Source organism: Echeneis naucrates, chromosome 2 (assembly GCF_900963305.1).
Source record: "Echeneis naucrates chromosome 2, fEcheNa1.1, whole genome shotgun sequence".
Lineage (NCBI taxonomy): Eukaryota > Metazoa > Chordata > Actinopteri > Carangiformes > Echeneidae > Echeneis > Echeneis naucrates.
In genome coordinates, this window is record NC_042512.1 from 17,024,171 (window position 1) to 17,052,048 (window position 27,878).

At 44.6% G+C, this 27,878-nt stretch overlaps 2 protein-coding genes across 9 annotated transcripts; one reads left to right on the forward strand and one right to left on the reverse strand.

Moving 5' to 3' along the window:
* Positions 1–324: 324 nt before the first annotated feature.
* LOC115055414 (FUN14 domain-containing protein 1) lies at positions 325–11,534 on the reverse strand. 7 transcript variants are annotated; one of them, XM_029521241.1, is made up of 6 exons: positions 5,303–5,497; positions 3,754–3,833; positions 3,184–3,349; positions 2,971–3,046; positions 2,195–2,329; positions 325–1,702 (listed from the first exon to the last, which is right to left on the reverse strand). In XM_029521241.1, exons 2-6 carry the CDS (start codon positions 3,776–3,778, stop codon positions 1,625–1,627), a joined length of 480 nt encoding a protein of 159 aa, XP_029377101.1. In that variant the 5' UTR covers positions 3,779–3,833; positions 5,303–5,497; the 3' UTR covers positions 325–1,624. The 7 variants fall into 7 exon arrangements, with proteins under 7 accessions (XP_029377101.1, XP_029377083.1, XP_029377091.1 ...); XM_029521223.1 differs by having other exon boundaries at positions 3,184–3,352; positions 5,303–5,494; XM_029521231.1 differs by lacking the exon at positions 5,303–5,497 and adding an exon at positions 4,435–4,500 and having other exon boundaries at positions 3,184–3,352.
* Positions 4,613–27,878, forward strand: LOC115055402 (histone demethylase UTY-like). 2 transcript variants are annotated; one of them, XM_029521175.1, is made up of 30 exons: positions 4,613–4,959; positions 5,098–5,161; positions 12,228–12,336; positions 12,667–12,716; positions 13,204–13,262; positions 14,247–14,367; positions 14,753–14,807; positions 15,561–15,595; positions 16,240–16,333; positions 16,577–16,703; positions 16,852–16,950; positions 17,150–17,369; positions 18,949–19,086; positions 21,032–21,163; positions 21,252–21,320; positions 21,410–21,517; positions 22,109–22,492; positions 22,600–23,480; positions 24,043–24,172; positions 24,314–24,419; positions 24,496–24,701; positions 24,833–24,894; positions 25,038–25,112; positions 25,193–25,341; positions 25,446–25,560; positions 25,652–25,839; positions 26,231–26,372; positions 26,458–26,584; positions 27,258–27,428; positions 27,719–27,878. In XM_029521175.1, exons 1-30 carry the CDS (start codon positions 4,781–4,783, stop codon positions 27,746–27,748), a joined length of 4,425 nt encoding a protein of 1,474 aa, XP_029377035.1. In that variant the 5' UTR covers positions 4,613–4,780; the 3' UTR covers positions 27,749–27,878. The 2 variants fall into 2 exon arrangements, with proteins under 2 accessions (XP_029377035.1, XP_029377043.1); XM_029521183.1 differs by lacking the exon at positions 18,949–19,086 and having other exon boundaries at positions 4,614–4,959.

A 27,878-nucleotide genomic window follows, 5' to 3' on the forward strand; every position in this document is an offset into this window, starting at 1 on the left:
GGATTTGAAGGCCCGGGGACATCAATGGCTCCAGCTCCATCTTAAAAGGGAAAAAAATTCAACAAAAGCTTTCAAAGTCTGCAAAAAGATGAGCTGTTTTGCTGGTTCAATCAATGAAAAGGAAACTGCTCTGTTCTGCTTTCACATAATTAAATTCCACAACTTGCAGCTCAACTGGCAAAATGATGAAACATTCATTTCTATATTTTTAACATAGAAATACATAACAATCACTGAGAAACAACATTCAATATCCCACCTTTCTTCATCTGTCCCCAAATAAATCCCATATCACTCAAGAAAAATGTGCTTCATCACTCTCACTACGCAAAACAAAATCAGGCAAATTTATTTCAAATGAGAGACACAACAAAATTCATACAGTTTCAATAATTTTAGAAAAAGAACATTAAATAGAAACAATGAGGTAACAAGACACATACGAAATGCCAGTTGGGAGACATAAGCTTTTCAAATACAAATGTACATCTGAAACATTACTGTATAATGCACTGGAAGAAAAAAGGCAATTGAAAAAGTAAGCAACTTGTTATCATCTTAAATGTTCTCTTGTGTGTAGATATCCTATGTGGATAATTTACATAATGATGTACTATTTGGCAGCACTGCTGTTGTGTTATTGCTACACTCGCACTACTAAACGCTCAATGACAATAGCGAGGGCGTAGGAGTCTGAATCACGGCTCCATTATTATTCCTTAATGACAGGACTGGTGTCTCTTTTAGTGTCTAGCTTGTGTCGGTGGTAATTAGGGTACAGCAGATGCTCATCCTGTCATTAAAAGGCATTGTGGAGCTGAGCATTATGGGAATATGGAATCTGTTAAATAGTCTCTGTAGTCAATTTAAAATTGAGAATATTCACAGATTTAGTGGTGATAAATGCACGTGATATGTGTTGTATAACTCCTGGTCAGGGTGAAAATAATAGTTTTGTTCAAACCCCCAGCAAGTGTAATGAAATTTAAAAACAGCATTGTGTTTGCTAAATGGCACATAAACTCGCCAAACCTCACAGCTTTAAAAAAATACCTCAAAGCACTAGACTGGGGGGTGGTGTTAACTTCCCACTCTGCTGCCTTCTATGGTGTTTATATGATATTTACTCTTATGTGGGTATTTACAGCTCTGAAAAGGGGTTAGCTATAAATTTAAAATGGTGTGCACACATGCCAAATTATAACAACATGAAATCAGCATCTGCCTGGCAAATACACAAGGGGATGAACGACTGAGAAGCATCTGTGTCAGTTTGTGGAGGCTTGACATATTTGTCAAGGGCCACGAGGAGCTCTACAGAAGACAGTCTTTACAATCCGAGTACCCCTGTTCGCTCTGATCCCTATTCTGACCTCTCATTTTATGTTGTGGACTTAACCAACCACCACTGCCCCCACCCAAAGGAAAAAATAAGCCAGAAGACAATTAAACACTTAACAGCACTGTCACAACAGATCATGCTTAAATGTTCAATACAATCCCTCTGTCCATTAAGAGATAAATCAGTGCACACATGGAGCTAAGAGGTAAACAGTGGAGATACAGGTGATGTATGTAGTAATGTGATTCACAGTTAGATGAGAATGCAGTGGAGGCAGCAGCTTTAGGAGGCCAATCCCAAAAAGAATCCACCAACGAATCCACTGGACAGGACAATGTTCCTCTTTATAAAGTCTGTGGCCTACGCAAGAGGAGAGAGGAACAACAGAGAGCAAGATGAAAGATGAAAGAAATTAACATCAACATACCAACTAAATGGGAGTTAATTAGCTGAGGGTGGCCGTAAATTAAGGAAATGAAATAATCAAGATGAGAAAATCACACATTAAACCCATCTACTGATTGCGTTTTCAACAGCATGGATACGCCACCAAACATCCATACTGCCATCAATACATATCTGTCTTTTGTCTCTTTTCAGCCTACTGTGTCACAGCTAATAAGTGTAGTGTGGCTAAGAATCCACTAGAGGGCATTGCTACTTTGCAGATAAATACCTAGAAGGCATCATCACAAAAAGGGGGAAAAAAAAAAAGCCACAATTTTAGCTCCAGTTAATTACATGTCAAAAATCTGCTCAGTATGAGTGAGGTGCCTTTTCTTTAGTTACGTCAGCATCAGTCAGTTTACAAAGCAAAAGCGTTAGAGAAAAAGCAAGCTTTGTTACAGGTACCTTTACCTCCTCAATGAACGTGTTTATTTCAGGAGCTGCTTTGTTTGCTTTCTTCTTCAAATGCTTCTTTGCTTTGTTCACGTCTTTCTCCACCTTCTTCCAGTCTACCTGCACATAGCCACTGTGATTGGCGATCTGTAGGAAAAGATTCACATTCACAGAACTGATTCTCTAGAGGTACTTTGGACTCAGTTACAAAATGTATGTTTTTTTAAATATATATATTCTGTTTACAATTGCATTGGCACAATATGTTTGTACTAATAGGTCATTCTTAATTGTATTCCACTGAGCTAATGATTCCTTGATTGGCCTTATCAAATGAATTCTTCTCTGCTCTATTGCAACACCGTCTAGCAGTTTATGCTGCCTTTTAATGATACCTTATTAAATGTGGTTTATTAAGACTCTAGACATGTCTGGAAAAATGTAAATCTACTTTGGTAGAAGAAATTTTTTTTTTCTAAATGTTAAGATTTACTAAAAACCACTATAAAAATCCATAAAGATGTTTTCAATGTATATTTTTAAGACAGCCTAGTGACCACATACTTCATATAGTCACCGGTGGCATTGCATCGGAGTTCAAATGACCTGCATCCAGCTAACACTCAACTGGCAGAAAGGACCAGGTAAGCAGCAGGGTAGTCAACTGACATCTTCAGGTGTCAATGAAGTAGGACGACAAATTATGGCTTTTTCAGAAGATGAATTACTTTCTATCACTACTGTCTAATGACTTAGGCGAGGTAAACATTGTAGTTATTTAGTCTTGCCTGTAGGAGAAGAAACCCTCCACCAACAGCAGTCGCAGCTATTTTCCCAACTCTCTGGAAGAGGTAACCAGCACACCTGCATGTGTTGAGGAGAAGAAGAGGTGTTCTTTGAATAATAAAAATTGCATAAAGTGGATTGACATGAAATGATATATTTATAGCCTCAATTGATGAGATCCCATGAGCAGATGGATTCCTCAGACAAAACCTCACCATCCAGTCACCCCTCCCATCATGAGCTGAGTGGCCACAGAGTACTTCTCAGCAATCGGGCCTGAATTGTTCCCAAACACTCTGCTCCACCACTGGTGTCTTCGGGCATATTCTGTCAAGTCCACAACTTCATACACCTCATCTTCACTCTCTGGGTCGTCCTGGCCTGCTGTGGGTCAAGATTAAAATACAGTAGAACCACCTTCACGTCTGTGAATTCCCATTAAATGACATTACACCGCGCCGAACTTCACCACGTTTGTATTGCAGATTGTATATTTTAAACAGGGCTCTGATGATTTTAGTTGTCCAAATACAACGAAAATTAAAAATGCACCTTCTAATATGGAAAAGCACTGGAAAACTCCGATGGCTGATCCCCCCAATACTGGGAGTGCTAATATTAGCGTGCTGGCGTTTAAATGGCTGCCAATTCAATATGGAGCACACTAATATTTCTCTTGGGGTCTTAAACACGTTGATAGCGAGAGCGTGAGGAAAAATGCAATCAAAAGTCATGCTTATATTCTCGTAAACACGACTTTATTTTGAACGAGCGAAATCACTCACCTTCTCTATGGTCCACCGTCGCCATTTTGGAGAAACCAGTTATGTCATCAGGATGTTGACAATGCGAAGCCACGCCCACTCTGTGATGCATTGCCACGTCAGTTAATATTCTCTGATATCGTTTGATTAATGCTCAGAAATGTACCAACTTTATAACTCAAATGCTGCAACTTTTACCCCCCGCCGCAAGTTGTGGACATCGCAAGGATAAAAATCGCACTCTTACAAACGAAGCTGCATGCCGTGAAAACCCGGGAACGGATGATGCATTGCGGTCATCGTTTAAACAGAATATAAGACGGGAAAACGACAGCTGGGACACAAGTGTCGATACAGATGACTGAATGGGAAATTACATGTTTTTACAGCGTAATAACTGATGCATTCGTCAGCAAAAGAAGGCTCTTGCACTGTAATGCACACGAGTGACGTTAAATAGTTTTAATACCACCTTTCAGAGTAATAACAAAGTAAAAGATGCGTGATTTGCGGGGAAAATATGAATATTTAAGACAGAGGAAAGGTATAGCGGGGGAAGTCATATGGTGGGATGGGGGCGCTCCTATTGGCTGGAGAGCGGGGAGAGGGCGTGGCTAGAGCGGCGCGTGGGTTCGCTTAGGTGACACAATTATAACAACTTTATCCTCGCGGCCGAAACGCGTTTTATTGTGAAATACTCACATCTTTGGACACCGTACTCGGCAAATCTCACTCAAACTGCAGCACAAGATCACTTTGGGGAGAAAGATGTGACGTTTGAGGATCCACCCGGAGAGCGCTTCTGTCCACCACCACTTCTCTCCCCCCCACCCCCCCCCTCACCACGCTCCCCCCTCCACCCCCCCCCCGCCGCCCCCCACAACCCCCCCCCCCCCCCCCCCCTTCCCCGAAAGGATTTACTATATCGAATCGCATCTTTTCATCCTGGGAAAAAAAGTTTTTTGATCGTTTTTGTTTTCTTCCGCTTTTCTTTTTCTCCTTCGATTCGGCGGAGCCAAGCGTCCGTGCCCCGCGTCGCCGTTTTTCCATGCAATCGTGCGGTGTGTCTCTCGCCGTCGCTGCCTGCGCTGCCGCTCGGAGTCTCGGCTCGGCTTCTTCTGGTGGTGATGAGGGAAAGAAAATGGCGGCGGGAAAAGCGAGTGAAACAGAGGAGGACTTTCCGACACTGACAGCCCAGGAGAGGGACAGTTTGGTGGCGATCGACAGGTCGGAAAAGTAACCCCGTGCACTCACACACACGCACAGTTTGAAAATTAACAGTTTTCGCCTCTCGCCTGTCGAAAATGCTCCACGAGCCGCTCTGCAAGTGATACTGAGCCGCCTATGTTGTCTTCTTGTTTGCAGCTCACTGTTTGGATTTCAGAAGCTTCATGAAGATGGCGCCAGAACGAAGGCCCTGTTGATGAAGGTAGCAAAATCTTAACTGGATGTGTTTTGCCAACAAAGCGTCGGCGGAGGCGTCGGTGGTGGTGGTGGCAGTGGTGGTGGTGGTGTTGGCGGCGGCGGCAACAACAACAGCAGCAGCAGCCGCCCGATCCCCAGGACTTACCCGACCTCCTAGCATGCATGGCGGTGAATTTGCTTTCTAAGTAGCGAAGCCCAGCCTGTATGCAAGTGGCCCACTCGCTAAGGAGACCTAGGCCAGCTAGCCGCAGCCCCTCTCTGTTAGCCGTTCAGCTAGCTCGCTGTTTTAGCTCCTCTCATCCGATGAAGAGTGACCCTGCACCTGCGGCTACACGGCGCCGCTAGCCGGGATAGCCGAAGTGGCCCCGGACCCCCCCTCCCTCCCCTTCTCGCTCTCTGGATCGGACCAGATCCTCGACTCGAACATAATGTTAACATTTGTCAGGGCAGCCGCCCTTCGCTGCTAGCCGGGCAGCTATTTCCCAATACAACGTATGCTTTTGTGTTTGCAGCCAACAACACAACGTCGTCACGGTTTTGTGTAGCACACTGATCACCGGGAACACATTGCACACCAACGAGGGGGGAAAAGTTTTTAATGTGGCCGTGAGGTTGTTTTGTTTGCGAGAGTTGCACCCTCACATCCGACCTTATCCAGCCAAGGAGCCTTAAGAGGCTCCTAACCCGTCCTCGGGTGGCGGAGGGAGGCGACGGAGGAGCTGTAGCCGTCCGTGGGTGCGCCAGATACGGTATCAGGGTCCGGTTAGCTCGGACCTGGAAGGTTTTGTTTGTTGTGTTTTTTTGTTTTTTTTGCACCGATCTCGGTGGTGATGGTTGTATTTTTTTTATTTTTTTTTTTGTGGCGGTGCACAGCTGCACTGATCCGACTCCTGGACATGTTCAGGTGGTTTTTGTTTTGTTTTTTTTTTCCCCCGTTTGGACTCGATGTGAGCGAGTTGACAAACGTTACTAGTAACGTTAATGGCTGGCTGCCTGTCCAAGATGGCGGGACACGGCGGAGTGACACTGATAGCTGTGTAACCAATTTGATATGAATGTGTTGACTCGGATCGTTTGTGTCTTAATCGGGTGTTGTTGGAAGTTTCCCTCCCGATCTGGCCTCTTTGTAAAGGCGTGTTCCTCTGGCTGACTTATATGGCGTCAGGATCCTTTGTTTACAGTTTTCACCCCCCCCCCCCCCCCTCCTCCTCCTCCTGCTGGTTCCGTGTGTGATCCGGACCGGGCAGCTTTCTGTGCACAGATCCCCTCAGCACCTGTGCTGAACATGCACACAAAGAGCAGAGACCCTCCTGTGAGGGATCTGCAGCTGAAGATGGTGAGGAGAAGATGGTGCTCTTGACAGCTCGTGGTTTGAGGGGCCATCCGGGCTCTGCTCGCTAGGTGGTGTGGGATACCTAGAAGTGTATTCACTAATGTAAAGCAGCACACAAACAGTATCACATTCGCCAACGACTATGAACAGTGTGCAGTGCAGTCACTGTGTTCTTGTTGGCTTAAATCAAACTGTGCACTTCCTAATTTCTAAGCTGGTCGTTGTTTTACTTCACTTTAAAACAGAACTGATGATGCAGTTTAACCCACAATCTGTTATCTAAGTGTTGAAGGTTTATGTGCTTTGCAAGCTTGGATCAGCCCATTGTATTGTATCTCATGGTTTGGGCTTAGTTTAATGTCAGTGACGACTGTTACTGACATTGTTGCTCAGGAAACTTTATCGCTTTCTCTGTAGCACAGTGGTATTCTGTACATCATGCACTGAACATGTTATTTGTGCCAACGCCGTTGTAGCGTTTAAAACAATTGTCAGAGCTAGAGCTTGGTACACAGTCAGCAGACTCCCACACTTGTCCACCTCCTGTAGCAGTGTGTGCAGGTCCTATGAGGACTCGCATATCACCTGGATGGCATGGACTTCTGTCCAACAAAGACTGCCATGCTGACTGCAAAATCTCATCCACTGGCTGGGATGGCTTAGTATGAATGTAGCAAAGACTGAGCTCACAGAATAAAACCTAGTTTCGCATGCTGTTTATTTTGTCAATGTTATAATATTGAGGCCACAATTTTACAAATTGCTATATACAGCATATGACTTAAAGATGAAAATCTACTAAAATTGATGATTGACAAGACACCTGCTGAGGTAATGTTTGTCCACAAATACAGACTTGGATGCTGATTTTAACTGAAAGTGATGACTATTGGTCTTAAAAAAAACAAAACACAAAAACAGTGCTGCAATCAGCAGAGAATTTAATGCTATAAAACAATGACTAGAATTGCACAGCCAATACAGTGGGTATAGACAGTTTGACACCGCACCCACACCCCCCCCCCCCCTTACATTTTTTCCACTTACATTGCAGCCATTTGCTAATTCATTCAAGTTTTTCCTCAGTGTACACAGCACTCCATTTTGACAGGGCGGGGGGGAGGGAAAAAAAAAGATAGACAAGTTTGTTAAAGAACAAAGACTGAAACATCACATGGCCAAAAGTATTCAGAACCTTTGCTCAGTGTTGACTAGAAGCACCATTTTGAGCTAGCCTTCTTGAGTTATACCTGGATTTGGGGAGCCGCTGCCATTCCTCCTTGTAGATCCTCTCCAGTTCTCTCAGGTTGGATGATGTCTCTGTACACATTGAATACATTGAATACACACACACACACACATTTCCTTCATGTGTTTTTTTTTTTTAAGCAAACTGTGCAGGCTTTCATGTATCTTGCGTTGAGGAAAGGCTTTGGTCAGGCCACTCTACCATAAAGTGCTGATTGGTGAAGGGCTGCAGTGATGGTTGACTTTCCAGAGCTTTCTCCCATCTCAGAGCTCCGAGCTCAGGTTCTGGTCATCCCAAATGTCTTCCATTTAAGGATTATAGAGGCCACTGCACTCTAAGGAACCTCAGGTGCAGCAGGAATTCTTTTGTAACCTTAGCTAGATCTGTGCCTTACCACAACTCTGAGCTCATCAGGCACTTCCTTCAACCTTGTGATTCTCATTTGTTCTTATGGGGACTGTGAGCTGGAAGCTCTTATATAGACAGGTGTGTGCCTTTCCTAATCAAGTCCAATCTCTTTAATTAAACACAGCTGGACTCCAATGAAGGTGTAGCACCATCTCAGAAGAAATGGACAGCACCTGAATTAAATATGAGTTTCACAGCAAAGGGTCTGAATACTTCTGAATACTGCAGTGTAACAAAGTGTGAAAAATGTAAAGGGGTCTGAATACTTTATGTGCCCACTGTAGCGTAGGTCAACTATATTAGTGTGTAATTTTTACTTTTTCATTATCCCAGGAGGCAAGGAGAACATTAATTGTTGATGTCTCAGACGCAGGAAGCTGACTATAGGTCAGTCTGCTTCATTAAAACTCTGCCAATGTGCAGACAATATATTCGTGACACACTGAATCTTAATAGTTTTATCGCCTGCAAATGACTTGTGGAAACAAAATGGCAAATGAACCAGAACATGGCTTTGAAAACAGTTAGCTGCAACCTTGTCTGACTCCAGTGTCAGATTGTCTGTATTTGAGTCTGCTGAGAATTATTAAAAACATTCAATTTGCAGGAATCGTCTCATTTTGTCACATTTTTCATTGCTGCATTTTAAAGGGCACTTTTATAACTCCCGATTCTGCCCCTAGCTCATTAGTTTTGAGTGACGACTCTGTCTGGCACGATGCGGTGGCTGGTTGCTTCACTGTTGCTTTGTGTACATGCAGATAACCGTGGCTTCAACATTGCTGACAGAACTGGGTCACTGTATCACCAACGGTAACTGGGTTGCAATGGCGTAAACTTTGAATAACTTGACAGAAGATAAGATATCCATTTGGATGTCCTCTTATTTTTACTGTCTAGGTGCAACAGTATCTGTGTTTTTTTTTTTGTTGTTATTATGCAGCGGGAACAGTCTTTGTGTAAACACTCATAATGCCCTGATTGGGAGCTGTTTGTTTGAAGTTTGCACGTTCTTCAGGTCTCCAAAGACAAACCAAAGCGAACAAGCATGTTACTGATAGACTGCAGTCTCTGTGGTTGACCTCCGTGCCAAAACAGTTACAACACTTTTAATTTAGCATTGGCTCATTGTGAGTGTAAAACTAGATTCGTAAATTAAACTGTAAATTGGGTCACTGTTGCATGAAACTGAAAACACTTCCTTTCACTATCAGTGGGTGTCCTGTCATGCTCTATTGCCTTACATCAAGTTGCTAAATTAAAATCAGTCAAGGCACACAGGCATATAAGGTCCATAAAAGCCACAATCACCACTTCACAAAGTGTGACAAGTGTTTCCGTGTTTTATCCGTGTATCTCAATTGTCTGCATCATGGCTGCAGGTGAATAGTTCAAGCTATTAATGCAAATTATTTCGCTTCTTCTGTGAATTAAATGTGACAAATAAAAGGGAGGGAAATGACTAATACGAACTGTCATGAAGCTGTGAAACCATACACCAACAGCCATGAGTCCTGGGAGGCTTGGTGGCCTTGAGGTTAGTGAAATGGTCTTTGGGTTTGAAGGTTGCTGGTTCAAATCACCCAACCAGTGAGAAATTCAAAATGTGTTAACCCATGACAGTGTTTGTTTCTCTAACTAAAATAAAGCAGGTCCAGTGTAGAAATTGCTATAACAATGACTGCAGGGTTCTTAAAATGGTACCAAATTACAGGACATTGCCCTGCTGCCCTAAAAACTGCTGGTGTGTTGAAAGTTACATTTAACCAACTCCTGTTATTGCCAAATGGGTTTTTGGCATTTTTATTCACAAAAAGGAAATTGTATCATCCAACCGTCTTGTAGCGTCAAATACCAAAAAGAAAACAACATCATTTATTGATATGACACTCAAACCCCCAGGTTCACACTGACAGTTTCCTCTGATGTTGCTTAGTTTTATGCTGTTTCAAGGTTTTCAGATCCACCCGGGACTCAACACTTGGCAAATCCTATTTGTATTTCCAGGAAACGTTGCACAGGTTGAAACCAAATGAATGGCACAAAGGTGCTCTGTCAGAATATTCATCTTCTGCCACCAGAATAACTCAGTCTAGTCTTCTGTTACCTTGCCTGACTCGAAGCCATGTTGAATGTGTTTGAGCTGACTTGTATCTGGAAGTGTTTTCTGATGGAACAGAAAAACTTTGAGCCTTTTTCACATTGATGCTGTTTAATACTCACTGTGAGAGGCTAGAGAGCACACTAACTCAAAGCAGTCTGGGTTTTTATTTCTGTGTTAGAATAAATTTGGATCTATAAGTCATCTCTTTATTCACCCCCTACAATTGTTTTTGTCGCTGTTGTGCTTTCTCTCACAAATTTTCAATGCCGCTGGTGCAGATTGTTCATGATGAAAATACAAAAGAAAATGAAGACATGCTCAGTGAACACCTACCTGTATTCGTGCCCTCGCTCTTCTCAGCGGATGATAGAATGGAAATAGTGATAGCATGGAGTAGCTGGAGAGAGATGTCGTCGATATACCGGTTCCCCAATGTCACTGGAATCACAAGGAGCATGGAAGAGTGAATATAAAATGATATTCATGTCATTTGATTATGTAACAGCTTTTTGAGCATTGGTGGCTCTCCCCACCAGGGGAAAACAGCAGGCCTTTGTGTGTGTTTTGGAGGTTACTTTGCCATCGAAAGCAGGTTGATCGTCCATGAAAATGACGTCACGAGAGGTCCTGAAATTGTCGACTTCTGTATAAACTTGGAAGCCCTTTTCAAGGTTCACTGCGTCGTGCAGCTGCCTCTCATTGGCTTTGAATAGCAGAGTGGCACTCAGCATTGGGGGCCTGCTGAGTCATCTTCGATGTGATGTCAGTGTGGCACCAGAGAAAATGGGCTGCCTGCATCGGTGGGGAAAGTACGTGAACAATGCACATTTGGTTTTCTTGTTTACAGCTTGGACTGCTCATAGCTGTCCAAACTCAGTCATTAGCATCGCCTTTTAACCGAATAGCTGTTGAGCTGTCTGCAGCCTCTTTCTGAAGGCCATGCAGCCATTTACCCATAATTCCATCTGCTTTTTTCCAGTGACATTTAAAAAAGACTCTGCTGCCGTGCCTGCTGTACCAGGAGTTTGGAGATTGAACTGGTTTAGTTTGCTTTTTATTACGAAGCGTTCTTTGGGTGTATGGATAAATTGGACAGTCTGGTGGTTTGTTTTGTTTTGGACTTTTTGAATTAACAGCAATGTTTGTTGACCAGTAAAGCTTTGTTCAAGTGGCAGAGTTTCCAAAAGGGAGAGGTGTTGACGTAATAGTCTCTGTGGCCTCACAATAGTTTTGTTTCTGCGGATTATCTACACACGTCTGCAGTCACTCTCTCGAGTATACATTTTTATTTTTATTTGAAGAAACTGTATACTTTTTCCCAGGTTTTGCCTTGTTGCTGCCAACTGTGTCTCCTGGTTGGGACTGTTCGCATGCATAGAGCAAATTTTCCCATGGAATTAAGGACAGAGCAATAATTCACCTGTGCCTGTGTCAGTAGAGATAAATTGCCGCTGTACAGAGGCTCGGTGAACGCACAAGAACTGTCAGAGAATGGTTAGATGTGGTGCCAGTGCAGACTTGTTTACCACACGCATTGCAGATACTGCCCACTGCTCTTTCAGTCCACTGCTAAAATTTCCGTACTGTTGTGTGGATTCAGTTCACATGCATCAGCGGCTGTTATATTTCTTTTTATCAGGCAGAAAGATCTTAAATAGAGGAGGAACAAAAAAAAAAAGCTTGCACACTCTTATCTTCTGCAAACTACATTCCACTGAATTAGGTCTGATATTTATCTGCTGAAAAGAATTTGAGTCAGTTTGGCCAGAATTCAGGAGCTGATGTCAGCCATGCTGTGAATTTCACAAGTTCTTTGTGAACTCTCTGCTCTCCCTCACTTTGTCCTCACACGTTTCTCGTCTTTGCATGATGCAGACATGGATGGTTACATGTTTCTTTCTGATGGAGTGTCATGCATGAATGCACATCTGACAGACACACACAGTTGAGCTTGTTTGTTCTTGTACCATTCTCAGGCTGTTCGCTGCTATGATTCGCTCATCCTTAAAGCCGAGGGCAAAGTGGAGCCAGAGTTATTCTGCCAGCTTGGCCACTTCAACCTCCTTTTGGAGGATTACCCGAAAGGTGAGTAATCTCTTGTCTTCGTCTGCCCTTAAGGGGTTTGCACAGTCATCCGTTCCTCATGGTTTTTTGTTGTTGCTGTTTTTTTTTTTTTCCTTTGCAGATGCTTAGTCAATTGTTTTATCTTGTGTTCGTTTCTGGTGTGCACTCAGTAACCACTCGTCTGATCTTCAATTGGCTTTGAGTTAATGTTTTAGCACATGGCAGTCATGCAGCTGGCTGTCCCATAAACACACTGTGTGCAGATTGGCTCCCTTCCAGCTTGACATAATTGCTGACTCTGCACAATCTCTCCTCCGACTAACTCTCAGCTTTCCTCTCCTTCAATTACAGCATTATCGGCATACCAGAGGTACTACAGTTTACAGTCAGACTACTGGAAGGTAAGACACACATGCCTGTTTGCATAGTTTCTCATTCAGTCAGTGATACTTCTTGGTTCTTTCAGTGACACACATACACACAAAGGTGTTGTCTTTCCCACACATTCATCTGCTCACTCACAGGAAACATGTTTGGTCTCAATTGGGTTAGGTGCTGGTATAAGATGCGGTTTCAGTCATAGTCTTTTTGAACTCTTTTCCTGTAAATGTCACACTTTGCGGTGACATTGATTGCTCATAATTGGTTTAGCTGATCACTGAACTATAGCATTTGCCGCAAGGTTATGTAATGAATATAAGCTTTGTTTACAAGTATGGAACATGAGGAAACTATATGATGTAATGATTGATCGGTAACTTCAGTAATTAGCAAAATACAAGATTAACTTCTTCTACAGCACATTTTTTGCCACCTTTATTTAATTTTACTTTGACTGACTGTAGGAATGAAAACTTTAAATGATAACCTTTTCCCCATCCCACCCAGAATGCTGCCTTTCTGTATGGCCTGGGAATGGTCTACTTCCACTATAATGCCTTTCAGTGGTGAGTACTCCATTTGCATAAAGACATTACACAATCATGAGCCCACGGTAACTACAGGTATATTCTCCATTTTGAACAATTCCACATGAATGCCTAAAACTCCTTCATCTATATTGAATCAAGATATAGCAGCAAAGGGTGTCTCCAGTGTCAAATTAATAGCTACTTCTTAGATGACCTGAGGAGATCAATACCACTCCAGTCTGTGCAGTAGATTTACAGCTGAGAAGCTGAGCCATTTATATATTACCATAAACACCTATTTACAATATTATTTAAGGAAATAATACAGATTATGTGAATGATTGCATCACTTCACATCTTCACCTGGAGTCAAGTGCAGTCAACCTGTTTATGTGAGAGAGATGCCTTTTTCAGAACTGGCCAAAACCAGTCCATTGATAAACAGCCGAATCCACTTGAATAGACAAACAGTGGAGAGACCTGACTCACATGGCTCAGCTGTAATCTGCAAATGTTTATGCATGTGTGTTACCAGTTGAAGGAAAAAAATGGCCTTTGAGTGAAGCTGTCCCACGTAGTATCCATGGTAACTCCACAACCAGGAAGGGTCATCTGCATTTCTTTAAGCACTCCAGGCCTCAGCAAATACAGCCCTGCATGGACTGGCTTTGCAGCAACTTCGGTTTGATTTTATCTGACTTAAGGAAAGCACAGCAAAAGAGGTTAATAAGAAATGAGCTGATCTCCCAGTTAGTGTGTAAGGGACATCTTTAGTATTAGTTCAGGATGGTACGCATGCAACGTGACTAGAAAGAGCGCCAACTGTCTGACTGGCAGAACATGCTGCAGCTTAGGTTGTGTTCACACCTGTTGTTCAGCTGCTTGGGTCCAGAAAAAGGGAATAAATGTTACCTCACAGTGGAACTGGAGCTGGTCACGGTCCTCCAGTCCTGTTTTACTCTGTTCATCTGTCTGTTTTTGACACATCCTTCTTTGCTTTCTTCATCATGTCTCCCGCAGGGCGATCAAAGCATTCCAGGAGGTGCTGTACATTGACCCAGGGTTCTCCCGGGCCAAAGAGATCCACCTACGTCTGGGTCTCATGTTCAAAGTCAACACAGACTATGAGTCAAGCCTAAAGGTAGGTCCATTACAACGCTTCCTGAAACCTAAACCAACAAAAAGAATAAGCCTCTGTTCTAATTTAACACTTAATGTCTAGTTTGAGCCTCAAAGTGAAGGCAAACCGCCACCCTCACCATACAGATTAGTCGTGAAGCACATGCAGGAAGAGTGCGGGTGCTGTCAACATTAAAGTTGAAATTACACCACGAGTGAGCGGAATCACACAGAAAACAACAGGGCTCCCACCGTAACGATGCCATCGGCTGAATTGCTGCAGACAGCTGTTGACAAATACAGCACTATCATGCACGGGGGGGTAGTCGCTTTGATACTGAGAATCCAGGCAGTCAATTGTCATGCTGGGTGAGCTTTTACTGACACATACCTGTTTTCTCTTGCAGCATTTTCAGCTGGCTTTGATTGACTCCAACCCCTGCACTTTGTCCAAAGCTGAAAGTAAGCAATATATATATTACGAATATACTAACTTGGAGAAGATCAGCCCGAGCAGTTTAACACAATGTACAGCTATTAATAATATACTTAAAAGCTTTACATTTGACATTAGTTTTAGTGAATAAAATAGATAAACAAGAACATATTTTAGATCTTACACAGATCCAAATTGCTGCCTGCGGGAAACTCCAACATCAAGTATGAGATTATGGTCAGTTGCCGGGGCTCAGTGTGGTTGAAGCAATGGCATTATTTGATATGCTGCTGCCATCTCATCTCTCCCACCCCACTACCTGTTACCTTGGCGACAGCAGTATCCATTTTTGCCCAACCTCTTGCTGTTTGCCTTTGCCTCATCGTGTCCCCCCACGTTCCTGTTCTCACTAACACACACAGCAAGGGCAGCCCCCGTCTATCTTCCCTTCTCTCTCCCCCCCTCTCCCTCCTCTCTCTACCTCTCTCTCTCTCTCTCTCTCTCTCTCCATCTGCTGAGAGTCACTCAGGCAGCTTAGATCAGACACTGCAGCGCTCCAGACAAAGGAAGGTGCTGCCAGGAGCACAGCTACCTATCTGTTCTGTTACACTTAATGTAGACAGGCAGCCTTGGGTTTCTGACACCTATGTATTGACAATGTAGCACTTTTCAAAGACTTATAGGCTATGGGGAAAACTGGGTCTGACAAAGGGTGGGAAATCCTTCTTAAATGCTGAATTACCTCTGGCTAACACGTTTCTTCTTTTTTTCTTTCACAGTTCAGTTCCACATTGCTCATTTGTATGAAATTCAGGTAAGTGCTCATTCTTGAATTTAACCTTCCCTTCAGTTAGGTTTGTTCCCAAGGACACAAGTCATTTGTTTTCTGTCTGTCTTTTGTAATTGTGAGTGTAAGAGCTGCATGCTGATTGATGGTCCATGCTCAGGCTGAAGCTTGAAAGCCACTCTAAAATTTCAGGGTGTCTGAATGCCGGCGATAGCCTGCTTTTCTGTGGATTTGGAGCCAGGTGCTGACAAATTAAGCAGGTTGCGTGCATGAGTGGGTATCATGCGGGAGGGGATAGGAGATTACTTGCAGCCGATCGACGGGGGTTGCCACGGAAACAAGGAAGTCTGTCTCCCCCTCTTTTGTATGCTGGTGGTCTCTTTCTCTTAATTTCGGTTTCAGTGGGGAGGTACAGTAGCTGTGTTGTATCAGACCACAGCGCTGCAGCTGAAGTTGCGTTGCGTGCCGCAAATCTTTGGATACAAAAGACTAAATTTAGAGGAGGGGGTGGGGCATCAGGATGATTACTTGGTGTTCTTACGCAGCAAGTCTTGCGTATTTCAGTCCACAGTGGTATAAACCACTTGTTTTTTGTTCTCCTCATCTCCCCCACAACATTCTTCCAAACCCACCCTGTACATTTCGTGGCACCCTCCCCTCCCCATATCCAGAAAAGGTATCGGGCTGCCAAGGAGGCCTATGAGAGCCTTCTGCAGACGGAGGATCTTCCTGCACAGGTGAAGGCCACGACCCTGCAGCAGCTAGGTAAGTTGATTGTAGATTGTTTGGTTTATGTATTCTATTTTTGTATTGTAGGGGAACTTCCCTTTCCAGTGAAACTGAGAATACAAACCTCAGTTTCTCTTCTGTCTTATTTAAGGCGGTGCGTTGGAAATCTTCCACTGTCATTTGAAAACAATGTGATTCATATCAGCACTGAGAAAGGCTGATTGAGGCAGATTTGAATTGAAATCTCAGAGGTTGATTGAATAATTTGACACTTGCCAGGCTGGATGCATCACACAGTGGAACAACTCGGGGACAGAGCCACCAGGGACAGCTATGCCATCCAGTGTCTGCAGAAGTCTCTGGAGGCCGACCCCAACTCTGGACAGTCTTGGTACTTCCTTGGCAGGTACGTCATGGAAAATATTTTGAAAAGGAGAAACCTGCAGGAATAAGCTGTATATCAGTTTCTCTTTGGTTCGCTTACTTGACACGTTTCGAATGTTGAAGTGTTTCCCATGTCTGTTGCACATCCTGACAGCCTGTGTCCCCTGCAGGTGCTACTCTAGTATTGGGAAGGTCCAGGATGCATTCATCTCTTATCGGCAGTCCATCGATAAATCAGAGGCCAGTGCAGATACCTGGTGCTCTATAGGGTAAGGATAATTTAGGCTGCAGTTATTTGTTCAGCAGGTGTTTGCACCAGAGACCATTTTCAATGATTTTCGATTGTTGTCTAAATCCCTGTATTTTCTTTGCTCTTTGTGTGAAAAATGTGAATTTCTCCTCACTGTCTATGTCACCCCCCCCCATCATTCCCTTTCTCTGTGCTTTCTCTCCTCACTTTCACCTCAGGGTGTTATACCAGCAGCAGAACCAGCCCATGGACGCTCTGCAGGCATACATCTGTGCCGTGCAGCTGGACCATAGCCACGCCGCCGCCTGGATGGATCTGGGCACGTTGTATGAGTCCTGCAACCAGCCGCATGATGCCATCAAGTGCTACATCAATGCCACACGCAGCAAGGGCTGCACTAACACCACTGCGCTAACCCACCGCATCAAATGCCTGCAGGTGGGTGGAGAGGGGATTTTAAAACAGGATGTGCCCCCGATCATAGTTTGGCAGTTTGGATGCAGCTTCAATCTGATACCTCCATATATATTATGCATTTAAGTATACATAACTTCAAATGCTGGTGTGTTACACCTGTAAATTGTAGCAAAGACGGATGTGGTGACCTTGGATAGGGAGGGTTCTCTCTTGTTGTTGTTTTTGAAAGCAGTTAAATGCATTAAGGAAGTGAAGCAACACATCTACACTTTCCAGTACTGTTGTTCTGCCGTTGTTCTGTGTAAAAGTGTTGAGGGAAGAACATCAGGGGTTTTGGACACTACTCTGCTCGGTGCAATCGGATGCACACTGTTGTTTACTTCAAAAGATTTTCTGGCTGCTCTTTATTGGGCTTCTTTGATCTGTGATCTGCAAGTGTTTTCGCAGAGCTCACTTTGCCCAGTTCGACAGCAAACATACCTGCTGAACCAAGCAAAGCCTCAGAACTGTATCAGGCAGGGTTTTTATTTCAGATGCTGATCCGTCAGAAAAATGCCTGGGTCAGTTTTGGAGTTAACTAACTGAAGCTCCTCCAAAAAACTTTTGGAATGACGAATGAGGGTTGTGAGCAGGAGACGGGCAGTGACACTGTCGACAGAAAATGAGAAAGCATTAAAAGAACCCTGTCGCCAACCAAAAATTGAATTTGCCCTTCTGTGCTGTAGTAATGGGATAAGAAAGCAGGCGCTCCCTTCAGCACAAGGAGAAGTGAATGCAATCTCCAAGGGTTTTTACCCTGCACCACCATTATCACACACTCCATCTGCAGTTCTTTAACATTCCTGCAAGGCCACAGTCATGTTGAAACAGTCCATGGATCACTCCACAGGGACATGATTATCCCATTAGGCTCAAAGGAGCCAAAACAAAGCAAATGCAGGATTTAAAATAGAATAAAATCCAGGAGGTGTCTGTTAGTGCTCTATTTTATCTGGTTTTATGACCTCCGTTCTTTCAAAACCTCGCCACATTGCAAACTCTGTCCTGCAACTATAATTGGAACTCCCTTGGGGAAAAATTAAGGTAATTTACCTTGGCTGGGGATTATTTATCAACCACAGCTTTAATAACTGGGGTTCTAACAATCCCCATATCACGTGTTAATTTATTCATCTATATTTTTGTCCAAGCAATGTCATTTTCCTTTACATATGCATGAAGGAATGTTGCATTTCCACCTGTTAAATTAGCATAAATTCATGACATTAAGACAAGCTCAGCTGCTTGTTTTAATGGAGTTGTAACTGTGTTTGGGATTACTGTAGCTGAATGTCATCCAAGTAGTAATGCCTCTTTGTGTGGTTGATGCTGTACCTGACCTAAATATACAAACCAGACAAGACACAAGTTTGCATTTTGCTGCCAGTGTCCAACTTAGCTTCACTTGTGTTCTTCTACCTATTTACCATTGCTGACCATTTCCTTGTTTTGAGGTCATCGTTTTCTTTTTTTTTTTTTTTTCTTCTTCTTTTTTTTTTTTTTAAGCCTTGTGTTTTATTCTTTTTTTTTTGTTTTTTCACGTCGTTTTCCATTCCCCTAGGCTCAGTTGAGTAACCCCCAGCTCAGTAGCCTACAGGGTAAAAGTAAAATGCTCCCTCTTATTGAGGAAGCATGGAGTCTACCAATCCCAGCTGAGCTAACCTCCAGGCAGGGAGGCCTGAGCAGTGCACCACAGCAGGTGAGAGACCAGATAGAGCAACTTACACCCTCCCCATCCCTCCCTCCCTTTGACTGAGTGCACACTCAGACACACAGGCACTCATACACATAATCGGAATGTAAACACAGACATACCTATGAATCAACACAAGCGCATGCACTGTTGTACATACTGACGGGTAGCACTTGAGCTCAACTCCACCCTCCATGCTGTGTCTAAAGAAGCCAACAACATGCATCAAAAATACTCTGAATGGTATCTTCAGTCAAGTTCTTCACTGCTTCACGGTGACAGAAGCTGAATAAGAACCTCGCTTTTCGTTTCAGTAGCTACTGCAATAAAGTCCATGGCAGCTTTATGGCATCGGATTTGAATGAGGTGGTGTCCGGCCAAGTGTTACCCCGTCCTGCAGTCCCTCTCTTTTTCACAGCATAGTCGACACTCGACTTCACCCATCACGCTCAGCTCATGTGAAATAAATAAACCAACAAAGCACGTGTGCAGGCCTTTCTTAATTCTTTCCCATCCAATTTCTGCTCCTATTAATCCTGTTTTTAATCTAATGTGGAATTCAGGATTACACCCCTGCAGTTCATTGACAAATCCTGTTTTGGGAGGCAAAGTTGTTGAACCTGGACCACACTGTTTGCTCTTAATCTGCTTTGGTTTAGACTGGGAGAGATTGCCTTTCTGAAGAGATTAAAATGCTCTAATTCTCAGTCAAGTGGCTGTGTGTCTAATTCTCACACTCATTGACGTTTGGCCTTTTAGACTGTGCTGTCCAAGTGTGATCGGTGAGGTCGTGCTGCCGTAGATTGCACCCAGGCTTCCCATTGGCTCTGTCCACCCACCAACTCCCACCCACACCCCTTCAGTCGTTGACCTTAGATGTCCTGCAGCTGCTCACAAAGTCCCAGCAACGCCCCCTAGTGTCCATCTCAACCTCATTCATTCATGCTCATCATAGAATAGACACCAGTGGCTCTGGTGTGTCCATGTTGTGTGTGTGATCGCTGTTGTGTTATTGACATAGCATTGGAATATGTTGATTTAGCAGCTTTGACTTGGTGAGAGTCAATTCACTGTGAGACCTATTCCAGTGTGAATCAGTTGGGAACAGGGACATTACTGATGGATACATTTCAAATGGGTCAGATGTGACTTAGGTCTTTAGACTGGATCATATGAGAAAATATACTCTATATTTTTGTAATTACACACTGATTACAGCAGCTTTTGATTTGACATTATGAAGTGTAACATGTTTAGATGCTTTATATTCTCCATCGCTTTAGGAAAAAGAGAAAACAACAGTCACAGCGGTCACATCTGGTTCATAGGCTCCCTCAGAGATAATAAGGCTCAGTGCATAGAATGTGTTGTAATCTTTTGCTTTACAGGTTGAGTTATGCTTTTGTGCCCTTAAAGAGCTGCAATTCCCATACATAGGCTGAAATGTAATGAGTAACGTGCTGATTTGCTGTGAATAACTGCATTAAGACTCACTGTGACAGCTGTGAGGGCTGCAGGTATTGAGGAGAAGCAGTCGTGGCAAATTTGCGCCATTGTTCCTCAAAATGGAAGAAAAGCCCCGTGGCTGTTGTTGCTCTGTTGCAACACCTGACAGAGAGGAATGGTTTTAGATGCCATGCTTGTTAGTTTGAAATACGTCACAGAATAACATTATTGTTTTGCTTTTTTCTCCTCCCTGTTCTACATCCCCTGCGTTTCTTTGCTTTCTGACTTCTGCCTCTTGCCATACTTTGACCTCTGCCTTTTGCTGCTTCACATCTTGATAATAAACACGCTCCTTCCCTTTTATTTTTCATTTTACATCGGTGTTTCCCACACTTACTTCATTTTTTCTTTCCTCTTCCTCTCTTCCCTCTCCCTCTGTTCTTTGTGGCTTTATGTCCTTTATTGCTTCCCCTTGCCTCCATCCGTGTCATCTCCTTTCCTCCAGGCTTGTAAGCCCAATCACAGTGCAGAGGGCGGGGGCTCGGGTCAGTCTCTGCCTCCTCATGTGGGCTCACTGGGCCAAGCAGAGGACCAGTCCTGCCCAGCTAAGAGGAGGAGAGCCTCTAGCCCTGCAAAGGTAAATATGCATTATTAAGAAGACACACACAAATGCACCCTTAATTTGACTTTTTACATCTAAAATATTATTTTCTTTTGATACTCAGGGTGATTCCTGGGCCAGTAATCCAGCACAGCCAGTTCCCAACTGGTACCTCTCCCCACAGAAATTACAGGTCAGTTTCATTTCATCACCTCGCATTTTATTTTAGAGGCCACGTCCTGTTTCCACTCTGATGTGAACTGCGGCTTCTCTTGTCTTCAGGTGCTGGAACAGTTGCGGAGTAACCGGGCCAGCCTGAAGCCCCCGCAGCTTCAGATGCTGGAGCAGCTGGAGGCTCAGCTCACCATGATGCAGCAGCACCAGCATCAGGTAAAAAGCTCCAGGCCAAGAACCAGCTTCGCCAATCGCTGTGTTGGTTTAGAAAGTTGACTGACTGATCTAATCTGATGAATCAGCATTTTTTCTCACACAGAAATGGCATCTTCTATCTTTATACATCATTCACCTGCATACCCAGAGGAACAAATGGCTTTAATAATTTAGAGCCCCAAACTTGTATAATTTACACCAAATTTGTGGCAGTGTATGAATATTTCAGAGACAGAAATATAAAGAAGCATAAAGCACCGTGTGTCATGGAAGCAGGTCCTCTGGATGTAAAGCACACATCACAATTGCTGAACTTGTGAAGGCATGAACATGATAATTGAGAGAGTAAACGCTCCATAAGCTTTTGTGCTACAGTCATATCGAGGCATGGAGCTTTACGACTTTTGGGCGTCAGCGTGTTTAACAGCAGTTTGTTAACAAGCTACGACTGAGCACAGTAAAATTCACTGACAGATAAAAAGGTGGTTTTAATTAAAGGGGTGTAGTTCACTGTGTTGTTGTTGTTTTTTCCCCAGGTTTAACTATTTAACTATTATAAAATATTTTATGGATGTGTTTTTCTGTTTATAGATGAGACAGAATGCCTCAGGAGGTCAGGTGCGACCCTCTCTCCCCAATGGCCCCACCTCCAACTCCCTCCCCTCCCCCAACCCCAGCCTCCACCCCACTCGACCCCACCGGCCCCTGTGTCCGCCTCTCCCTCTGGCCAACGGGCCTGTGGGCCCTGGGACTAACAAACCCTTGGACTCCTTACCTGTGGGTGACAATAGTAAGAGTAGTAGTAACAGTAGTAGTAATAATCAGCCAGGGCCCACGGACACAGGACCCAACGGAGACGTGCCTTACCTGCAACCTGCCAGCAGCGGCGACGCAGCACTGCTACCTCACACCTGCAAAAGCACGCAAATACAGGACGCCACGCCGCACCAGGCCCTGCACCTAAACTCCTCTCAGGTAAGAGAAGGCACAAAAATAAAATTCCCTCTACCAAGTTCTGTTTTGCTCCCCAAGGTTTCAATTCTGTCTTTGTATTCTTCACTTCTGCTCTCTTCCTCTTTCAGGGGCTTAAGGGTTCTATTCCACATGCGACAGGCTCGAGCACTGAGGGTACCCCTTCTCACTCACAGACCCCCAACTCCACCGCCCCTGTGCACCCCAACAATGAGGTTGGACATTCCACTAACGCCCCATCGCCACAACAGCAGCCCCACAACCACCTCCCATCCCCTCCCTCCCTCCCACACTCCTCTACCTCAGGTGGAGCAGCAACCGGTGCATCCGCTACCAAAGATAGCAACACCGCAGCCGCCCTCGTCACGGCAGCCGTGTCCCTCGGCAACGGAGGCTCAGAAGGCAAGATGCCTTCGCCACTGCCATCAGCCGATGGCAAACCGGCACAGGCAGACGGCCTAGCCAATCATGTCCACTCGGGGGATGGCGGCAAGGTGGCAGAAGGTGGCGAGAAGCCAAGCCTTAGCGCAGACAATCCTAGACTATCTGCTCTGCTGGTGGGGGGGAAGGGCCCCGATGAGGGTGGGGGACCGTCAGAAGGGACTGTATCTACAGCATCCACCACGCCAGAGTCCCACAAGAAAGTCAACAACATCCACCCAGCTGTCCTGCCCTCCACCCCCCACCAGCAGGGCAGCTCAGCTGCCTCCTCGCCCATCTCTGCCATATCCACTGCCACACCCTCGCCCAAATCCTCAGAACACACACAAACAGGCGCCCACAGTCCCGCCGCCACCACCGCACCTGCCGCACCAGCCGTGAATGGTAACGGTAAAGGTGGCATCTCTGAGGACTCTCAAAGCCCGCTGAAGGCTGAGCCTCCGATGGTGACCAGCCTCAAAACCACATCCCCACACGGACACAGCTCCTCCTCCTCATCGTCGTCAATATCCATCTACCCCAGCTCCACAGACGTGCTGAAGGCCTGCAGGTGAGCTTCAAACGCCACATTCTGTTTTCGTCACATCCCGTTGTGGCAAATTGAGTTTATTGCTGACAATCCAGGCTTCCGAATTTAGGCCAAGATGAAGAAGTCTGGCTGAAAATTAAATCTTGGTCATTAGATAGGAGTGAAAAATGTATAATTTTCATAAATCAAAATGTTCACTGTATAATTTGATATATTTGTTGAATGTTTTCCAAAATTATTAGCTCTGCATTAAAGGTTGGTGCTTTGTGATAATTTGTTTTTGTTTTGAAGATGTCTCCTCCCAGTGGAATCACAGAGAAACTGCAGAAGCAGAGAAAAATGATTATGTAACTGTAAACAACACTGAAGGCCAGAGCTTGTGGTGTTGCCATGCAGACATTACTCAGCTTGAATAGCTTCCTTCATTTGATTGCTTTGATTTTTTTTTTTTTTTCCAAAATGGAAATGAGTTTTCCCCTTAATGTGTAACTTCATATTTTCCCTTCTGAAACTTGGAATTACTTCTTCCTTTGTGTTATATCGTCGGCCCATTGAAACGGTCTTCTGCATTCTGTGTGTGCAGAAATCTGGGGAAGAATGGTCTCTCCAACAGCAGTATCCTCCTCGATAAGTGCCCCCCACCCCGGCTGCCCCCTCCGCCCTCACCAGCCCTGGCCAAAGACAAGCTCAACCCTCCCACTCCCAGCATCTATGTGAGTGACACCGGAGGACATGTCAACATAATTTCATGTCACGTTGTAGCAGTAAACAAAGTTTTAATCGGTTTACTTGATTTGTCCCATTAAACATCCTCACTGTGAATTAATTATGTGAATTAATTTTCTGTCTGACAGCTGGAGAACAAGAGGGATGCTTTCTTCCCTCCACTGCACCAGTTCTGCACAAATCCCTCCAACCCTGTCACTGTCATCAGAGGACTGGCTGGAGCACTCAAACTGGGTAAATGCATTCAAAATAAAACAACTAAAAGTGTGTTTTACTGCAAGAACAAACAAGACTGTCCATCTCTCTGCAGACCTGGGTCTGTTCTCAACAAAGACATTGGTAGAGGCCAACCCAGAGCACCTGGTGGAGGTCTGGACTCAGCTCTCTCAGCCCGCTGATGAGAACTGGGACCCGACAGGCACCAAGAAAATGTGGCGGTGCGAAAGCGCCCGCACCCACACCACCATAGCCAAATATGCCCAATATCAGGCTGCGTCCTTCCAGGAATCCCTGCGGGTCAGTTCCACTGAAACTGGATTTCTTTCAACAAAAGATATTCAGGAGCCAAGTTTTTCATCAGACTGAAAGAAATCATGTGATGATAAAAACTTTTCAAATCCTTTGATATTCTCCCTGTTTGTTTTCAGGAGGAGAATGAGAAGAAGGCACTGAAGGAGCCCTCAGACGCAGAGCCAGCATCAGCCGAGAGGTGTCTTATATTGCTCCATATACTCACTTACTTTATATTACTTGCGTTTAATTTGTCCCAGTATTCTGCTGGCTTTGGCAGAAGTGTTTTTATGCTGCACTGTATTGTGGCTCAAGAGAAATTGTCTTTCTGTGTGTCATCAGTGTTGCACGTAAACGAAGGGGACCTTTAAAGCACATCAAGTTTGGAACAAACATTGATGTGTCGGACGAAAGGAAGTGAGTATGGCTTTCATCTCATCATCATGACATTTCAGCCCTGAAGCTGCTGTGATCTCACCGTGGTGTTTCTGCACCAGGTGGAAACAGCAGCTCCAAGAGCTCAGTAAGCTGCCGGCATTCGCTCGAGTCGTGTCGGCCGGCAACCTGCTCAGCCACGTGGGTCACACCATCCTGGGCATGAACACGGTTCAGCTCTACATGAAGGTCCCCGGCAGCAGGATACCAGGTGAGTACACTCACTTCGTTTCCTTCATGCTCTCTTGTGCTCGCTGAGCATCAGGTGGGATGTCCACATTACTTCCAGTGAGGAGGTTGTGTTCCTGTTTCCAGGTCACCAGGAACACAATAACTTCTGTGCCGTCAACATCAACATTGGACCAGGAGACTGTGAGTGGTTTGCGGTACCTGAGCCTTACTGGGGAGTGATGAGCAACTTCTGTGAAAAGTAAGATGAAGTGCACCCCTGATCCTTCCTCCATCCCTCCTTCATTCACCCCAGCCCTCCTCACAACGCTCTCTCTCCTCGTCCCCCGCAGGAACAACATCAACTTCCTGATGGGCTCGTGGTGGCCCAACCTGGAGGACCTGTACGAGGCCGACGTGCCCGTCTATCGGTTCATCCAGCGTCCGGGCGACCTGGTGTGGCTCAACACCGGCACAGTGCACTGGGTGCAGGCCATCGGCTGGTGCAACAACATCGCCTGGAACGTAGGACCTCTCACAGGTGCCCTCTGAGTTATAGAGCTTACTGGTTAAAGTGGGTTTAGTTTCTGATTCTGATTATTCCCTTGATTCCTTCCTCTTAGTCTTCAGCTATTTAAGGCAGCCAAAGAATTTGGTTTATACACCCATTGGAGGAAAAGAATCATGTCAAACAGGAATTATGTCTGACCTGATGACCTTTGCTGTGATGTTTGAAATGCTTTTTAGATGATTGTTGACCTTTTTAGCTGATTGCTGATCTGATTACAGCGGGATTTTATTTCCTGTTGACACCAGCTGCATTTAAGAGGCAGTTTTCAATCTAGCTGACAGAAAGAGGAGGCTGTTCACATCAAGGCTCACAGTACACTTAAGATTAAAATGCATGACCATCGCTGATGCTCTGCTTTCAGCTCACCAGTACAAGCTGGCTGTGGAGCGTTACGAGTGGAATAAGCTCCAGAGCGTCAAGTCTATGGTTCCCATGGTGCACCTCTCCTGGAACATGGCTCGCAACATCAAAGTGTCTGACCACAAGCTGTTTGAGATGATCAAGTGAGTCACAGCATCTGTCTCTCTCGGCACGTTGTGTTTGTTTGGATTGTGCGTGGGATCCTTTATATGTGTGTTGCTGTTGCAGGTATTGCCTGCTGCGGACGCTGAAGCAGTGCCAGTGGGTGAAGGAGGCCTTGGTGTCGGCCGGCAAAGAAACTGTACTGAGGCCGAGGACCAGGGACGAACCGGCTCACTACTGCACCATCTGTGAGGTCAGTTCAGCACACAGGAACATTCAAGCTGCACGACTGAGTTTTAACGGGACACGCTTGTCACACCATCTCCCGCTGACATCCCGAATAAGTCTCAACACCCCATACACTGGATTGGTACCAAAAGCATAAGGGGATAAAAGTGATGCTGTTTCTTCACTAGAAATATAATTTATTTTTTAGATTTTTTTGTTTTTTTTCGTCAATCATCCATAGTAGGATATTTAGCTTGGTAGTATTTTATCCTCCAGATGTGAAGTTGGAGTTTCACTAAAGAACAAAGTACACAATAGATATGAGCACTTGGAAGGGAAATTGGTTCTACAGTTGTGCAGTTTGCTCTGGGCACTCTGTTTTTGTTTCTCTAATTAGCAGCTGTGCTGATGGTTTTATTTGAATACAGGGCTTTTAGCTTTTGAGCTTGTCTCCATCACCCATTTAACAGCTGCTGTCATTGTGTCAGAGCATTGTTCCATTACTCACTGTCTGCAGCAGCTCCAGGATCTGTCTGTGGATGACATCATCCTGCAGTTTGTCTGCCGTTTGTCTTCATCCAGACTCACAAATCACAGCTCACTTACAAGAGACATGACAGTCTTTAGGTTGAAGGTATTCAGAGTGTGTGACACCATTTAAATGTATGTCTGGGTGTGTTTGTTTACGTAAATTGTAGGTGGAGGTGTTCAACCTGCTGTTTGTGCGGCGGGAGCTCCTCTCCAAGAAGCAGTATGTGGTCCACTGCCAGGACTGTGCCAGGAAAGGCAGCGCCACGCTGGACGACTTCGTGGTGCTGGAACAGCACAGGATGGAGGACCTGATGCAGGTCTACGACCAGTTCACATTAGTAAGTCACAATCCTCTTCATTTAAGTGAAGCCATAAAAAAACAGCACCGACTTCTACTTAATTTTGAGTTCTAGAAAATGGAACTTGTTGGAGTCTAAAGAGCATAAATCTGGATGGTTATTTCTACCGACACTATAAAGTCCATGAGAATGTTATTAAATATTCCATAAAATTAATGATGCAAAAGGAGTTAAAGTTACAACATGTCTTGTGTCTGAGCTGACCACAAACTCTCAAACTGACGAATCCAGTAACCTGTGAAACTGTTGTGTATCGTCTTCCTCCCCAGGCCCCTCCTCTTCACTCATCTTCATCTTGACATTAGTTGACACCTCTTTCTTCTTCTTCTGTGGAGCCATGAAGCCCATGCACAGGAACTTGTATTCAGATTAAGGAAAAAAAAAAAACAAAAAAAAAAACAACAACAAAAAAACTGATCAAAACGAACA